The sequence below is a fragment of the Centruroides vittatus genome, unplaced genomic scaffold, assembly GCF_030686945.1.
Source record: "Centruroides vittatus isolate TY-2023 unplaced genomic scaffold, ASM3068694v2 scaffold_1025, whole genome shotgun sequence".
Classification (NCBI taxonomy): Eukaryota; Metazoa; Arthropoda; class Arachnida; order Scorpiones; family Buthidae; genus Centruroides; species Centruroides vittatus.
The window spans coordinates 19,673-38,661 of NW_027122668.1; the positions used below are offsets into that span (position 1 = coordinate 19,673).

The 18,989-nt window shown below is 32.5% G+C and overlaps 1 protein-coding gene across 1 annotated transcript; it reads right to left on the reverse strand.

The window, feature by feature from the left end:
* Nucleotides 1-9,958: 9,958 nt before the first annotated feature.
* On the reverse strand, nt 9,959-14,271 carry LOC136986441 (clavesin-2-like). Its single transcript, XM_067283963.1, has 6 exons — nt 14,171-14,271; nt 13,333-13,572; nt 11,620-11,813; nt 11,352-11,462; nt 10,716-10,910; nt 9,959-10,119 (listed from the first exon to the last, which is right to left on the reverse strand). Exons 1-5 carry the CDS (start codon nt 14,178-14,180, stop codon nt 10,743-10,745), a joined length of 723 nt encoding a protein of 240 aa, XP_067140064.1. The 5' UTR covers nt 14,181-14,271; the 3' UTR covers nt 9,959-10,119; nt 10,716-10,742.
* Nucleotides 14,272-18,989: the final 4,718 nt, after the last annotated feature.

The following is an 18,989-nucleotide window of genomic DNA, read 5'->3' on the forward strand; positions in this document are numbered from 1 at the left end:
ATTTTTTTATTTAAACAAAATGTTCTGTATTTGTGAACATCCACGTCGTTTGCGTTGCTTTTTTTTTTCTTGTTTTACTTATCATATTTGTTTGCTGACGAAATGTCTGGTATCATCGGCTGCATTTGGAAAAATTGTACTGTACACTTATAAATTCTCACTGTCGCCGCCTGTCCGGGTGTCTTTCATTCATTTCCACAACGGACTTAGATAGAGGAAAGACCTTAAGATTTGGGAACCTTAGGCCCCGATTAAGTATTCCCGGAGTTTCGATGCAAACCGGAAGTAATGTTATTTCAATTCAAAAACAGTGGAGTAGCGAGGGGGGTGCATGCCCCGGGCGCCATTCGCAGACGGACGCCCAAATGGTCTCAAAGACAAACTATATGTGTTTCTGGAAGGGGAGGGGGCGCTAATAAAGTGTCGTACCTCGGGCGCCAGTTATGTTCGCTACGCCACTAGATAGAATGTCCTGTATGAATGTCACACAATCCCATGTTGCTTTTCTTGTGAAACAAGTTTAGAAAGAATCGAGTGTTAAACCGTTAATTCTCGACTGAATCGCCACCTAGGTCTGCAGGCCTGAAGCCCCCGCAATTTTTGGTCACGGGGATTCATGAAGTTCCAGTTTAGATCTTTCAATATCATTGGCAATGGTAAAACATTCTATATCATGCATCAATGATGACTTTGGAATGACTTTTCATGCTGTCAATAACGTCGTTACTCGTCTTGAGATAATGCTCAACAACAAAGTTCTCCACATTGACATTTGCTGCCATGGTCTACGTCAGTGGTTCCCAACCGGTGTTCCGCGGAACACTGGTGTTCCGTAAGCATCTCCCAAGTGTTCCGCAGATTTAGTCGCAAATCTGAAAGTGTACAATCGTATTCGAGCCGCCGAATATCAAAAAATTAAAATCATAAAATTTCCATAAACTTAAATATATATGTACAGTACAGTACGACTCGTACTTATGGAGTGTACTACTGTTTCGAATAAGATAAAGGCAATGATAAAAACTGAATGAAATATGTAAAAAACATCAGGCACAAGTTTCCCATTAAAGTTATTTAGGTATATTTTTTCCTGTCTTAGAATTGGCGTTAATAATATGAGTAGAGATTTTGAATTATAACTGCTCAATTCTAATAAAATAACTGATGACAAGCTTATGTATTTCATATTAACTTAAGTAAGTGTTCCGCTAAAGAAAATTGCTCACAAAAGTGTTCCGCATCCTAGAAAAGGTTGGAAACCACTGGTCTACGTGTATAGGTGATACCACTCCTGTTGTTTGACTGTCGAAAAGTTGTCAGACATGTAGTCTTTGTTCACACGTTCGCCACCAGGTGCCTTCTCGTCGGAAAGTCCATTTTGTATCATTGTTTACAATTTTATGGAGCTCTGTTGTCATTAACTGTTGTCACTGTTGTCTCTGTTGTCACTTGAAGCCAAAAGTGGCTTCATCTACAACGAACCGCCATGCTGTGAGTTGAAGAAAGTTTCTTTCTATTGGATGTTGAGTTACACCTGATTAAAAATATCGGGATTTGTTTTGATCTGATGATGTTCATCCGAACATTATCATCTTGAAATATATCCTTTAAATTATACTTTCCAATAACATATTAATACCCTTTTTTTTATTTTTGCAATTCTCGCTCACAGCTGCTACCTCATTTTTATTGGCGCTAGTGAAATCTAAACAATATGGCTACGAATCGAGGACAACGCGTGCGGATATTCTTTTAAACTTTATATTAAACAATAGTTCGATGCTGCTCTGTTCCCCAGTGCAAATGTGAAAAGGGAGATTATTATAATAAACAGGAAATTCTCTTTTACAAGTTTCTAATAGAAAGCAAATTAAGAAAAGTAGATTTTGAAGTTAAAGATTGGAAAGAAGGTATAATAAGTCGATGGTTTCTCATCAGTTGAGTAAAGTTTCTCAGTTTAAGCTGCAACTCATTTGTCCTGATATATATCCAAACAAAATTCAGATGTCTGTACCACAAAAACCGTAATGAATTAAAAGATACATCATTGAAACACACATTATAAACAGCGATTGGCGTGAAATTTGGGGTGAATGGTAAGAAAGTTTGATATATTGCATTGAACTCCTAAAGTGGAATCGTTTAAATTATAAAATGTTTTAAATAGAAAACAAAGCAGAAGTGGAAGATACAGAGAGATCACTACAATAGAGAGGGAAAAAAGAGGTTGGGAAAGTTCAGTCAGTGGTAGCGGGACAAAAGATATTTATAAGACCACGTGGCATTTGTTCGATTTAATGGATACCGTCCTAAGAGATTACATGAGCGAATATGTAATATAAGTGTATTAATGTCACTGTTTCGATGATTTCGGTGAGGTTTCGAACATATCAACAATTTCATTGTTAATAAATAACAGAGAAAGAGTGGCAAAATCCGTAGTGTCGTCCATGTTTGACTCTACGACAATTACAGAACTGATCAAAAGGTGGTTCATTTCCGCGTAATGTTCATTTCGGTGCTAGTGGAGTCCAGTTAAACGAAAACAACTGAAACAAAAACTATGTATGTTTCAGTTCTGTTTCTGAGTTTCTGTTTTCGAGTAATATTAAGTCCAGGTTTAATATTTTGAATAAAATTGTTCGAAATAAGCTTATGGATTCTTGGCTCTTTTCATGACTATCGCACTCACAACATTATTTACGGTTAATTATTTTTTCATTTATTGACATTATTATGTATTGATAAGTCATTTCGTGTTTAGATTCAGAAACGAATAAACCTCCTACCAATAAGTGAAAAAAGTAACCAAGCATATTGCATTTCTTTGTAATATTTCGCGTAACCTTGAGTTGGTTTCTCTGCGGACTACCAAAATTTTCTCGCGGTCCATTAGTGGTCCACAGACCACCGGTTGGCAACCGCTACTTATAGAGTCAACTCTGAGTGCCTAGATAAAATATAACCAAATCAATCAAGACCGACTATAAGTACTTTATACGATCGGCGAAAAAATTGTGGGTAATCTCCCGTGGAAAATGGATCCCGCTAGATTTCCAGACCTCACTTCTGGATTTTGCGACTTCTGCAGGACATTTCCTGCATTTACTGTAAGAGAAACTTCAATATCATGTGTAAAACATTACGTGAAATATTTACCATTATGACACAGCTTGAAATCTTATTACCAGCGCTTCTTTCAATGTAGTAAAGGTTCAAGTATTAGTTTGGTTCCTATGCGATGTGGACGGAGAAGTATGAAATCTGTTTTTGTTTCTGCTCAGAATTTTTTAAAGTGTTTTATCTTATAATCGAATATTTTTTCGTGTTTGAAGAGAATTTTTTTACTTTTGTCAATTAAATAGCCTGGAAGGAAACGTCAGATCATGGGATATATTCTGCAATTTTTCGGTGAATTTTGTCTTCAATTTTTAATTAATGAAAAATTATCATCCGTAATTTTTGAAAAAATTATATATATACATATATATCTTTTCGAGTCCTAATTAAGAATATCACATATTTTTTGGCGACGGCTTCAAACGACATTTTTCTTAATAAACTGTTAAAAGTACAATACATTGAATATGTTGTAGCTGGTGAAGAGTGTGATAGGAAGGTAAAGAAAGGAACTGACTGCTTAGTTGGAATAGAGTTTAATGTACTGTTCAGTACACACAGTAGAGGTACAAAAGCACGTGTATCTACATATAACAGGATCTTTCTGTCTTGTCTTGGCTAATTGGGCATGAGCTTTTAGGCTATATCACTCCGTAGCAAAGTGTCATGTAATTGTAGTTGTATGCGTTTATGATGATCGTTACTCGGGAAATAATGCCTTCCGGGAGGTCTTTTAAGGGTAACTCGCCCCTATTCATGCGTTACAGACGTGGAGAAAACCCGGAAGACTAAATGTGACCAGCCCGACCTGAAGAGGAGCGAACCCACAACCGAACTCCCGATGTTCAGGGAACGACACCGCTTGGCACCGACACCGAAGTTTTTCTTCGTGGAAACGGTCCTCAAATTTAACAGACTCGAATAGACAGAATACAGAGCGCTACACATCTTCAAATTTAAATATATACTACGTATATATGTTACAGTAAAAACCCGTTTTTAGTGAAAACGCGTTTTAACTAGTTGAAACTAGTTTTTACTGGATGTCATTGTTATAACTAGAATTTACTGCTAGTCAAAAATGAATTTGAGTTAAAACTAGTTTTAACTAGACAAAACGGGTTTTAACAAAATTGCTTAGTAAAAACTGTTTCGACCAAGGTCATTCAGCTAACACGTTCCTATAGTGTATGACGAATTTCGTATCGCTTTAACCTTTTTCCCCCGACATTTCGTTTACGTTTATTTTGCGATCCCTCGTAAGGCAATATAGGTCAGTCAGGCGATATTATTTTAAAAGTTCACCGAAAATCAAATTATCATTATATCTATATGAAAAAAATCACTTACATTTATTAATATCTTTAGTTTTAAATACGATATTTTTCAATGCATTTTATTAGAAAAATTTATAAGAAAAAAAAATAATATATATCAGAACTGACACATAAACTTGATAATTTGTAACATTTTGTGAAAATTAACATTGTCTAGTTACATAGTTGTTTTGCTGGCACTGAGCCAGAAAGACGTAGAATGTTGTTTTGTACAATTCGATTTAACACTTACGCGTGTATGTTTATTCGTTGTGAAATTATCGCACATTATATCAAACATTTGTTTGAAATCAAAATTTTATACTGCTATCAACTAACATAATGAATTATTATACTTTATTCGCTTCGTATCGAACGAGATTATATCTGTTGTTAATAAATTTTACAAAAATTGATATTTACCAAAGTAACGATGAATCGGTACCCTCGAAGTTTTGCTTAAAAAGCCAGGGTACCGATCGATCGGTGCCTTCGGGGACAAAGGGTTAATTAATGTTAATAACACAGATGTGTGACCGATATTTTCAATAAATATCGTATTAAATAATACAAATGTTTTAATCCCAATCATCACTTTATTTATTTCCCCCAAACATATTTATGTAGCTAAAATTAGTTTTAACTAATGTTAAAAGTTAAAAAGTTTATGTTTGATTTTAGTTTTATCTAAAATCATAACATGTACAGCAGTAAATTCTAGTTTTAACTACACAAAACGGGTTATAACAATGACATCCAGTAAAAACTAGTTTCAACTAGTTAAAACGCGTTTTTACTAAAAACGGGTTTTAACTGTAACATATATATAGATAATGAATTAATATATTTAAAAAGTTAATTGACTCGCATACCTTGATAGGAAACTTTTTGGTAACATCGAAGTAACCGTCGGCAGATAAACATAAAGATGCCTTCCCAAATCTTTTCATAAAATTCACAATCTGCAGAAAATGGTTTAAAATGATTTTATTCAAATTAAAAAGTAACGCTAATTTATTTTCTAACAGAGGCTTTACTTTTAATTTCTGTTCCAATTTCAGATCGCATTGAGAGAATCTTCGAATGTCCTGAAACGATGTTTGCATCTGAAAGAAGAAAAACATGTTACTAGTAGAGTAAAACACGGAATAGCGTATTTAATACAATACGAAATTTACGGTAGATGTAAAAGCGGATAATAAAAATCCTACTAAAACACAAGTAAACGACATTCCAACAAAAATTTTCAATGCAAATACCATTTAAAAAAAAATTAAAATATAGTAACAGACTGGTTCATCATTGAGGGCAAAAGAAGGAAAAAAATTAGATAGAATATTCCACCCACAATTAAATTAAAGTAAATGCCAAATTCTACGCTGCAAAAAAATGCTTCGTACTCGTAAGACTTTCCTCCTTCTATAGCAGGATAAATATAAAAAGTGTTCAATGCTTGGCCACAAATAGTAAAACTTACAACAAGAAAAGAAACGATAATTCTAGTGTAATTAATCACGTCGTACAATTCTTTCCGACAGAAATATTTTGGCTTTGTCAATTAAATATTTGGGATTAATTATACTTTTTTTATAATACTGAAAGTGAGAGCGAAAGTTAAAGCTAAATTAACAATAAGCATTTTCAAAAAGACGACGTTGTTCTTGAGTAGTAAGTACCACGATTCGCAAGGAATCATCTCTGACAAAACTAGTATTGTCATGGAAAACACCAAACAGAAATGTATCCAATATAAATATTCGATAAAGAAGGAATGAAATTTTGTTACAATTGTGTGAAAATGAACATAATTTCGGTTGTGGCAGGAACAAGGAACGAAAAAAGTATATCCGTAAATTCTTGCTACAGAAGTAAACGAAGATAAAAGGCATTTCAAACATATCTCTGCTTCTGTATTCATATTTTTTCTTTTTCTGCTATACTCGTTTTCGTCTTTAATTATTTCTTAACATTTACATAATTATATGGAAATGTAATTACAACTTTGAATGTTACGTTCCTTAGATTTTTAAATTTCAATGTCAAGGTGTTACTTGTGCCTGTAAAATGACGCTTATAACGACTAGTCACAGATCAAAATGCAATATATTCATGTTACGATCGATTGAACGATTGTGGAGTCGAAATCTGAATTTCTATATGTCGTTCGTCGTAGTTACCGTTTATATAATCCAAGACCAATGAAATGGAATGAATGTCTTTATATAAGGTATTGTGTTATCACACGAGCATTAAAAATTTTAGGACAGTAAACAAAAGCTATATACGTTTAACTACAACTAATGCTAAATTATAATGAAATTTTAATTTCGAAATTGATCAATTTGTAACTTTTGTATTTTATATATATCTTTTATTAATAGCCGAGAGAATGTAGTCTTCAGCCTTTTACTCTAAGGACCCAGAATACCATCCGGGCAAGTAAATCTTCCGAAGTATGGTTGCTGTGGATCGTGAGTTTAAGTGGAAATGTAGAGAAGATCGGAAATACAGAAATTGTAAGAATTTTTAAATTTATTGTCGGGAAATGTTTGTGTTTTTTAACTAATTTTAGTTATAATTGTACCAAGAAATGTTTTTATTGTTAATTGTAGAAAGTGTCGTTTAAAGGCCTGCTGAGGAGGGACGAACAAGTTCGAAACACATGTTTAAAGTGTATGTGTTCGGGTGAACTAAATAAAGAACATTATTTTTGATCTGTAAGACTAAATATCTGCATCCATAATTTCCAGTATAATAAGTCCTGTTAATATATAGAAAGTACTAGTATACAAATAAATTTTAAATAGAAATCTTTCGAAGTTTTAATGTGTGATCTGTTTCGGATACGATGGATTTCGTCTTCTACCATCCGGTCGCTTCTCTTCAATATATGCTCGAACTCACTTTATCGTTATGGAAAATTGAATTTATGGAATAAGGCAATGCAATGTAAGGGAGATTTGCAAAAGGAAACTTTTCATAGAGGATTTTCAATGAAGAACGAGTCCCGTTTAGACATTAGACAATAAAAAAAGAAAAGTCGAAAACTGCAGTTGGCCGGCCTTAGATCAGGCATCAACCTTCCACCAACTACCAGTAGTTTTTCCCTATCGGTTACCGATGTATTGAGTACGAAATAAAGAGCCTGCTACTTCACAGAACAGAAAAACTGATCTGTATATATAAATATATGTAATAATATTTTCTTACTACATTTTATATAGAAACCAGACATGTTATAATTAAAAAATAAATAATATAACAACTTTTTCTTTTTATTCTATCGGCACTTACACCGTCGTTTTTTATTGAAAGAAACAAACAAGTTTCAATAAGATTTTTCCTCGGTTGCAAGAACCAAAACACCAGTGCAATACGTTTTATTAATAAGCTCAGTCCTCGTAGACAAACATTTAACAAATTGTAAAATATAAGGACATAGAGTCATATAAATTAATATAATAAATCAAATTCATCAAAAACAGAATATTATTATATTTTATATATTTATAGCTATAGTTCGTATATATTGAAAAGGAATTATTTGATAAGCATAGACTTAATCTAAATTTGATTGGTATTTCATTACTGTTTCTTCTCTTTTGGGTTGTATCTTTTCTTTTATGTATTTAATACACATGATATTAATATGCGTATGAACTAACGTATTATAATTATTTACAATTTCAATACATTTCTAATTAATTAAGATTATGAAATAAAAATTCTTGTGTAACACGTTACGTAAAATATTTCGAAAAATCGTTAAATATTAAATAGCAATACGATTAAATTTAACGATCGAATTCTTTGTCGGCTTGCATAACTCTTTATGAATCTAGCGATCAGTGCAAGAAATAAATTCGTATTGTATAACGTAGAATGAGAAGAAATCAATATTTTGTTCTGTTCCGCGTAGATGTAAATTTAAAATATTTATTTTAAAATTCAAATTCTAAGTTTTACTAAGTAAAATTATAAAAAGCAATAATAAATCCTGTTAAGTTTAATAATCTATAAATACATGTAGGGCCTATATAATTAAACCTTAAATCTTAATGCTGTATTTAAACAGTGATATTAATATTTTGAGAAAACATTATACAAAGATAATTTCAATTTTCTGAGTGAGAGCAAGATAATCTAGTGACAAATAAGAATTTATAATGCTTTAAATTAAGGTTTTCTGTAAATTTAAGACACCAATCAAATTTTAGTGAGCTGGTATACAGCTTACCTTTCTGAAGAATTTATATCATTAAATTTAATATTATGTAAAACCCAAATACTCTTTTCTAACTTCATAATTTTATATAAATTAAATAATTTTTAATTCTTAGATTCCAAATCGAATTGCCAGTTTTTGTTGATTAGAAATGCAATAAAAGTGACCCTTTCATTCTCAAAACATGCTTCTTATTTTAATAACTGTTTGTTATGTTAGTGACAGAATGATAAAACAATGGTGGAGGTGACGTCATATTAACCTTACAATATGCTCTAGTGTCTATTTTATATGGTCAGAAAATATTCCTGTAATTGGCCAAATTTCGAAATTTCCTCGCGGTCTTGAGGTTTCCGAACCTCAAACCGCGAGGAATGCCCCGGAGTTTAATACAGGTAATGATGATAAACTTTAAGAAAGTATAGCGATCAGGAATTTGTGTAATGCAATATATAGACAATAAAAAATGAATATTATTTCAGAAATAGTTGCGGATTTTTTCCCTTTTAAATTTTACCTAACTTTTGAGTGTATTAAATATTCCAGATAGGCAGATTTCGGGTGTCCTATATACATAAATGTCCACGTGTAACCATCGGTTTATTTTCATATTTTACTCCTTACGGTTAGTGTCAGTAACGCTGATGAGGTACCGACCCCTTCATCCAGAGCTGAAATTTTGCCGTTTTGAAACGTGTAGGGTAACTTGACACACTAAAGGTCAATTTCAAAACAATTTCCTGTAACTATGTCAAATACACATTGTTTCTCTATGTGAACTTTATGTACTTGAATAATATTAGATTATATTGTGGAATTGTTTGGCACCAAACGTTACCAAAAGAGGAAATCCGTGTTTAAGAAAATAACTTTTATTTATTTTAAACAGCAGTGTAAGTTACTTAAATCAGGCTAATCGAGCTTACATCAGTTAATTTATCGTACTATCGATTGGGGAAAAGAGTATAACATTCCAACAATCCTTTGGGAATTAAATACATGATTCCAACTTCCAAATCTCCTTCCATAGATTAGAAGGCCTGTCCAGTAAAAGAAAATGTCTTATTACTTTTATAATTTAAGTACATTTATATACCAATATTAAATTTATCTGGCAAATTAATCTGAAATATGGAAGATATCATCTACAATATTCACGTATTCTCAAAACAGATTAAATAAAATGATAATACTTAAAAGAAACAGTGTTAAAACGTAAATGCCGAGGATTTCTATTGATATTTAAACAGAAACTCAACCTTCCAACATGTGTAACATTTATTAACTTGTAATTGCATTATTTTATTTTCTGTACATTTGATGACATCCAAAACAGATTGTTCTGTATATATACATATTATATTTACAATATTTTCAGAGTTTATTATTTTTATTATAATAAATAGCAGCAATGTTTAAGTTTACTTTACTTTAAAGATGAATCTTCTGAACAATAATCTGAAAATATATTTTAAAAATTATTAAAAATCGCTATAAGATTTTAAATGTATGGAATTACAATTAACATAATCAATCAATAGTACGGCTGTGCCCTTTATTAATCGTGTTATATTATAAAAGGAAATTATGTTTTGTTCAAAAATAAAATTTTACATAATTAAACTGTGGCAATAATTAAATACAGCATTACGTTATTTTAATTTCTGCAAAAAGTTCATAATTAACATACTATTTTAAAATACAGCCAGAGCCTTATTTTATAAATTATTCTAGAAAAATTAATAAAAATAAATCTATAAATACATAATTCGGCTACAAGTGGATAAGAAAATCCACCTACTCATCCTTCCCTTCTCACTGGCTTCACGTGGAAAATTACAAATGGAAAACAACTGTTCTCAATGAAAAACACTATGGGTAAGTTTTAATACAAGGATATTCTTTAACTTCAAAATTCCCTTTAAATTGTATCGAACACCGTGTTTTCCTTTTGGAGAACACGTCCTCTTTTCTTGTTACCATACTGTAACCGTAACACTGGCGTAAGGTATCCCGTTACGTGAACATATATTAAACATGTTATTAATTCTTACCTAAAAGCATTTCACTTATATTTTTCTTTAGTTGAAATATTTCTGATTATCTTCAAAATATTCTTGAAATTTCATTATACTTTCGTTACATTCGGTAACATCGAGAGGAGGTAATTGTCCACCATATTCTACTGGAAGATGCTGGGGAGAGATGAATTTGTGCAGAGACTCTATTCCAGAACTGTGAAAATGCAACTGAAAATATTTGATTTACATTAGTATAAAAATTACCGTTTCTTCAATTCTTTTCATTACAATACTAAATTTAGGGCTGCTTTGAAATTTATAACACTAATATAGAAATCATGTATTGTTTAAAACATTAAAAAGCAAATTTCTCTGGCTTAGGATTTTGTGCCTTTAAAACGTATGTGATGCTGATAAATATTTATTCAAAACAATTTTAACAGCTGGGAAAGTTATGCAACACATTAGTTGATTTTTTTAAATTCTCCAAATTTTTTAAATAGTTTGTCAGAGCTCGTTGCAAGTTAGTTTAGTCATTTATGTGTTAGTTATTTAGTTACCTTGGTGTATTTATTTGTTTTATACGCCATAAAAAAGATATATACTTTGTACTAACTAAGTATTAATTAACAATGCTAAATATTATTAATACAGAAATATAAAACTCACCCTTTTCTTTATTTTATATGGAAGAAATGGCCGAAATGCAGTATAAAAGGCATACACAAAATTCCCAGTATTTATGACGTGAATAGCTTTATAACTAATCGGAGTGGATTGCTGTTAAATTAAATACATAGTTTAAATTATATATAACCATAAAATATAATAAATAATTAATATTATTGATAGTACAATCAATCTCATTATAACTTACTATATCTTAGTATAGTACCTTTCTTAATAACATAACATAGGTAATCTAAGTATAACTTACAAAAATAATGGAAACTACGCAGTACAATGTACTCGGTGTTAATTGCAAAACGTGACTCCATGATAATGTTTCACCATCCAGAATCAAAACAAATCCATTGACTTGAATTATATGTCCTGTTATTGCCATGTCTATAAACATCATGAAGCATTTTATGATGTCTTTGAAATGTACTTTCGAAGGATCCCAGTAACCTAATATATATATATATAAATTAATTTTCGAATCACTTATCATTAAAATAGTATTATAAAAACAGAAAAGCATAAAGAAGTTATGCTTTTCTGTTTTTATAATGCACTAATATTGAACATTGAAACTCACATTTTCCTTGTGAGTTTCAACGTTCAATATTAGTAAATATGTGTATAAAATATTGTATACAATGTTCTATACCGAAGAACTACGCGATATTATTTTAATGTGAGATCGGGACAAAGTATTTTATGTAAATTCAACATAAAACAAACGTTACATTTGTAAACGATAAGTGAGTAATTCAAACTAATCGCTTATAACGTTATGATTTTTCACTGGACAAATCGTAAAGTCGTAAACTACTAATGACATAAATATGTTAAATAACTTGTAGCTATAGAAAAAAGAAGTGGAGAACCTCAGGTGTTGCCCATACACGAGTCATCACAAATCGCATTATGAAATATCCACTTTTCCAGGAGAGAAATACGAAGGAAACGATACTCTTTGCTGAAATGTCCAGTTAATTATGACGAATGGTAGTTTTCGTTGTACTATTCACGTTTCTTAGAAAATTACCCCGTTTACTAGACACTGCATCGGATTAATCGGAATATTAATTAATCGAGATAATATTTTTTTATTCATCCCTGTAATCGACAGTTTGCAGCATTCGTCATTCTACGTGTACCATATTTTATAATTTAATCATATTTTATAATAATAATTATTTCACTTAAGCTTATCACTATATCAGTTATCATAAACACAGATATCTATTCAATACATCGAACATTTTTTGATTCGGCATAAAGACTATATACTAATAATATTATCCAGTCAATTACTGTAGAGACGTACTTTGTTCTCTAGTAATAACGTTAATCAGTTTTAAGTTATAAATTGAATAAACATTACAGAAATACGTCAAAAGATTTTTTGAGATATAATGTCTACTTAGGATTTAGCATATTAAGACTTATTATTTATTAGCACCCTGTTGAGGTCAGCTGAAAAAGGACCTTGAATCCGAAACAAAAATATTGTGTGTACAGGTGAAATACCAGGTGAAAAATAGATTTTTTTCTGAATAAGACTTCCTCCTTTTGCAGAAACGGAATACCAGTATAATAAGTCCTAATAACATGCTTATTCTTAAATAGACAACAAAAATAGAATAAAATAAGGACATAAAGGCAATTGAATTAAACGTCAGAACTTTGTTCGTGTAATTTATTTTTAAATTTAAATAAATGTAGATTCGTATCAATTCTTCGGAAATAAATTTGGATATTTATTCAAACTTTAATTGATATAAAATTATCATTCTTCGAGCGAAAACATATACATAATTAGAAATGATTTGTCTTCTATGGATTTAAAATTGATTCGATTGGCTGTCTGTCCGAGTATCACAGCTGAAACGATTTCGTTGAAACTTTGTATGTATATTCAGAATAATATTTATCATTTCCCCGAATATATCAGATAGTAATTTAATAATTAGTTACTTACGGCATCTACCGATTCCCATAATGCTACCATCTTGGTCCGTGTGAGGGAGATAACCAGCTATTTTCGCGTCAAGATACTTTTTCACGGCAGAAGGATTAAATTCCCCGAATATATCTGGATATTTTTTTCTCGCAGAGTAATAATTTCTTAATAATTTAATTGCTTTTTCTTTATCGAACTTTCTGGCTCTAAGGAAGCTCAAGAGAAACATATCATCTAAACGACAATTTATATTCTGCTCTGTAAAATACAAAAAAAATTAATTGTTATATAATTAAATATTTATATATGCTATAAAATAAATTAGTATAGGATATTTCACTTTACGTAATTAAAATTCTCCCTTAAGAACGGTCATTTTCAATGTACAGTACTGTAGTGAACAAGTGTATTGTTAAGTCTTTATGTTTATTTTTTTTAAAATATAATCAAATCTGATTCGCTTAAAATCTATTTTCTAATACAGATATATTTTTTCCTCTATTTCTTATGTTACATAACAAATTATAACTCCTGATTAACCTGGCTAATTATTATATAATTTGACTTTATCATTTACTCAATTACATAATACGGTCAAACCTGTAAACAACGGCCACTGACGGCAACATAAAAAATTATCGTTTTGGGGAGTTTATTTTATGTTACTTGCAGAAAGAAACGTTCCTGAAAAAATGGCCGCCGTTTACAGGTGGTCGTTATGGAAGGTTCGATTGCATCTATATGTTTAATTAGCTAAATTATAGCCCGATGAATCCGGTGTTATTATTTGTTTTTCTTTTATTTTATGTTTGGTTTACTCCATAATTATTCTAGATAAATATGAATTTTTCCTTACCGATTACCATTCTCTTGAAAATTTCAAATTCGCTTTTATTCCAAGTTAAATAATCTTTACTTTCTTTATTGCTGCAATCTTTTACGAATAAATCTGCATTCATCTCTATAAAACCATAACAAAACATATTTTTATAGTGTTTATTTGTGATTTATCCGCGGAGATAATGCAAGATCGGCAAGTAATTTTTACTTCATCAAGTTAAATTTAATACTGAAATAAAAGTAATTGCATTTATTTAAGTGTTTTTACACTGATATATTTATTTTAAAAATAAAAATTAATTTAAAAAATTAAACCGCGATATAGCGTCATTCTAAATAGTGACACCCTCGTAAAACGCCGGGCATTTCCATATTATTCATAGTTATAGAATCTTTTAGTAAATGTGAACAACTCATTATCACCGAATCTGTGACTTTCGGACACAAATTTGTATGTAGACATCATCAATTTTGTTTTGAATTTCTTCGGTTTAGCGCTACTCACAATTTATCGCCAATTTCGTAGGCAAACAAATGATAACGCTAGATCGAAGATTGTGCCAATCTAAGTAAATTGCACAGGAAAAAGAAAGGCTTACCTTCTGTATCCACTATTGTTCAATGTGTTGGAAAGTGTTCGAAGCTGTACACGTTATATAATTAATCAGTTTTATCAAAGAGATTTGTTTATAAATGTTAAATAAAGTTTAAAGTCTGAGATTAGATAATTTATGTGATAAAAAATAACATAGAATGCAAAAAAATATCTATGACAATAATTTGTATCATTAATCTCAAAATAACTCTAGCGTAATAAACTACGAATTTCTCGAGAAGTTTACAATTTATTATACTTTGTTTTCTGTAAGAATATAGAAGATAACGTGCCACTATAAGATAACGTTTTCTGTAATTACAGAAAACGTTATCTTCTATAGTGGCACGTTATCCTACGCGCAAAAAGAGCAATTGCCTTGGCAAAATGAAAGCCATGGACATCCATGCTATCAACTGTTGTATACCCGATAAACCGGATTCCAATTTTTGGCCAAGATGTTAGCCATTGTGATTCTTATATTTTAATGTATTGTTAATGTAATATGTTCTAAATTGTTATTCTGGGCCAAGTTGAGCGCGGAACACTTTTGTATGTAGATATGTTCATTTGTTACATTTGTATATTGTTTTCTTCAATTTCTTGGAAATTTGTTGTATAATCGTTACTGTTACTTGTAATCATATTTCATATTCTAATGTATTTATTTTGGTTTTCAATAAAATTCTGCCCCCCCCCCTATTTCATCACCTTATCTTCACCTCTTTCTCTTCTTTCATCACCTTTAAACCTCCAGGTCATACCTTTGAGTGGTACAGTACCTGGAGGCAGCCCATTCTTTCAAGTTTAAATCTATTTAAATCTGCCTGATGGGAGTTGGGAGGCCCCAAATCAATCTTTTATAAGAAAAAATTTTACCTTCCACAAATTTCCCCGATAAAAAAATGTCCACAGTCAACATGGGGCTGTCTGAAATTTGCTTGTACGCCCAAGAATCTATAATGTGCCACTGATCTCCTAGTTGAAAAATAAAAATTCAAAAAAAAGAAAAATAGAAGACTGCGTATATTGTTTAAAAATATGTTTTCTAAAGCATTTTTAAGTTTTTAATTAAGTTTTACATTTTATAAGTTCTGTTACTGTGTAATTAAAGTTTGCTTGTATTTGTAAACCGCCGGGGGGGAGGTAAGAGGAAGTCGTATCTCCCTTTTCGGCAACAGGTCGTTGACCTCTCACTTGTCAAGATGGCGTGTTTACGTTAATAATCCCGAGGGGATGAGATTGTTTTGTCCAGTCGAGTGGAAAGAGAGAGGGGGGTTCGTCGATTCAGCGCAGGTGATATCCGAGTAAATGACGACACCATTTAACAATGAAATAACAATTTATTGGTTAACTAAATAGACGTTACAAAAATCTAACATCGAGGGAATTTAATATCTCATCCCTATTTAATAATACTAATTTACTAATGCGCGACGGGAGAGAGAGAGTTCACATGACGCGGTTCCATACCTCTTTGATGGTCCGTATATACTCTTAATATCCAAAGAATGTCTAGGCAAATCGGCAGTTAGGCATAAAGGTAAAATTGGTAAAATTAATCCCAAGCGTGACTTGTTCACGGGCGATGATCGACTCCCCCGAGGGGGGAAGGAAGCATCTTTTATAGCTTTGTGATGGGAAAATCGGTCATGTGATGGATTGTTATAGACGATAAAGGTTATAGGTGTTCCCGGGATCTAAAACAAATTACGAAATTTGGATGTTAACTATAAATTATCGTGCAAATCAAGCTGCATGCTGCGTGGGAACGATAGAATGTTGATAGTTATTCGAAGAGGGTTTCAAGTTGTCCCCGCTAAAGGATTTTTTCTATCAACCCGTTATATAAGGAAAAAGAAATTAATTAAAATTTCTTTAGGAAAATTCCGGATTTTACATTCACTTCACGCTTTCTTTAAAATCGCACTTAAGTAGTGTGATTTTAAAATATTTGATAAAGTACAGAGGTGGTTAGAGGTATGCTTATATAGGGTTGGATTTTTTTTCATTGCTCTCTCTCGATAATTAAGGTATATAGGGTAGTGGTTACATTGTTGAGTTTAAGATAAAGAACTTGACGTGAACTTTAAAACTAGGAATACATATAAATAATTTCCGGCCCGTGTCTCATTCGTTGACGTAATTTGGAGGCGAAGTTATACTCTACGTCAGTGGTCCCCAACCCCCGGGCCGCAGACCAGTACCGGTCCGTGGATCAAATGGTACCGGGCCGCCCAAGAAACATTAAATTATTTTTATTTTATTTACTGTGGTGTATTTCTCTCGGGTTTGTACGACTTTCAATGGAAAAGAGGTTAACCGGGAGCTGAGAGACGTCACCTAAAACCGCACCAATACCACGCATGCGCAAAATCCCCCTTCAGCGGGCCGTCCCCCCTCAGCGGGCCGCGGTAAAATTATCAAACGTTGACCGGTCCGCGGCGATAAAAAAGTTGGGGACCGCTGCTCTACGTCATAGGATATAATAGCGGGACTTGTAACTAGGTCGAAAGGATATGTCGGGTCTCTCCCATATAATAAGAAAAAGGGACTTTCGTTGGTAGAGGCGTGCACTGACATATTGTAGGCAAATAAAGCATAGGGAATCCATTTGTCCCAGTCACGTTGGTCTTCAGAGACACAATGAGATAGAATACCAATTAAGGTTTTGTTAAATCTTTCAACGACGCCATTGCAGGCTGGATGATAAGCTGTAGTGAGGAGTTGTTTTATTTGTAATAGTTTACTCACTTCCGTAAACATTTTCGAGATCAAGTTCGGTGCTCTGTCGGTTAGTAGCTGAGTCGGGGTCGAGTGACACAATACGATATTAGTAACGAACACTTTCGTAATTGTTTTGCTGCTTATATCTGGTAGCGGAACGGCTTCTGCATACCAACTGAAGTGATCTACGAATACTAGGATGTATTTATTTCCGTTAGAAGTGATAGGAAGTGGTCTGACGATGTCCATGGAAGTGCATTCAAACACGTGAGAAAGGGGAGCGAATAATTGTGGTTCAGCATGTGCTCATCGACCTCGTCGTCTGTGTTTAGCACAGCTTTGACATTTCTGGCAGTAGGTTCAAACTTCTTTGGTCATTTCCAGCCAATAAAAGGATCTAGCTATTTTTGTTCACATTTTAAGTTCTCCCAAATGTCTGGCTAGGGGATTGTCATGAAAGGTAAATAGAATATATTCCTTGAGGCTTGCAGGAACGACAATTTGTTCCCACCAATCCATATGTCTTTTATTTGTTCCTTTGTGGCAAAGGGCTCCCTCTTCATTGAGATAAAATTCTTCTAGGTTAAGGTTATTATAGGTTCCTGAGGTTTTGCCATCCTTTAAAGCTTATATAAGAGAGCTCCAGGACTCATCAAATTGCTAAGAGTTAGCTAATTGAGCTATGGAGAAAATATGGTCAATGGTCAACTTCTTTTATTTGTCAGGTTGGGATACGACTAAGTGCGTTGGCGTTTTTATAAAAGTTTCCTGCCTTATGTACAATATCAAAGTCAAATTCTTGGAGGGAAAGGATCCAACGAGATAATCTAGAATTTGTTGTAGAATCTTTGCAATCGAGTAGCCATCGAACGGGTCGGGTTGATGGTCAGTGACGATTGTAAATTTATGTCCATAGAAGTAAGGTTCGAAATATTTCACAGCCCACACTGTGACTAAGCACTCATTTTCTGTAGTGCTGTAATTTAGTTCAGGTTTCCTTAGTAATCGGCTTTCATAGGCAATCGGTTTCCCTTGCCGTTCTCTTCCTGTGACACTACCGCTCCTAAGGCAAATTTTGACGCATCTGTAGTGAGTATAAAAGGTTTTGTAAAATCAGGACATTTTAATAATGGGGCTGACATCATAATTTCTTTAAGTTTTTCAAAGCTTTCTTGCTAATTTGGTCTCCATTCAAATGGTACATCCTTCCTAAGTAGGTCTGTTAGAGATTTAGCGATTTTTGCGTAGGCGTCCATGTGTCTCTGATAATAGCCAGTTAGGCCTAAAAAGGATCGGATCTCACGCTCGTTTTCAGGTTGCGGAAAATCTAGAACGCATTTTATTTTGTCAGAATCCGGCTTTATGCAACTTTCAGATATTTCATGGCCTAAAAATTTTATTTGCCATCGCAGGAAATGGCATTTTTTTGGCTTTAGTTTTATTCCCGCATCTTCCAATTTCTGGAATATCTGTTTCAACCATTTGAGGCAGCTAGTGAGATCAGGACTGAAAG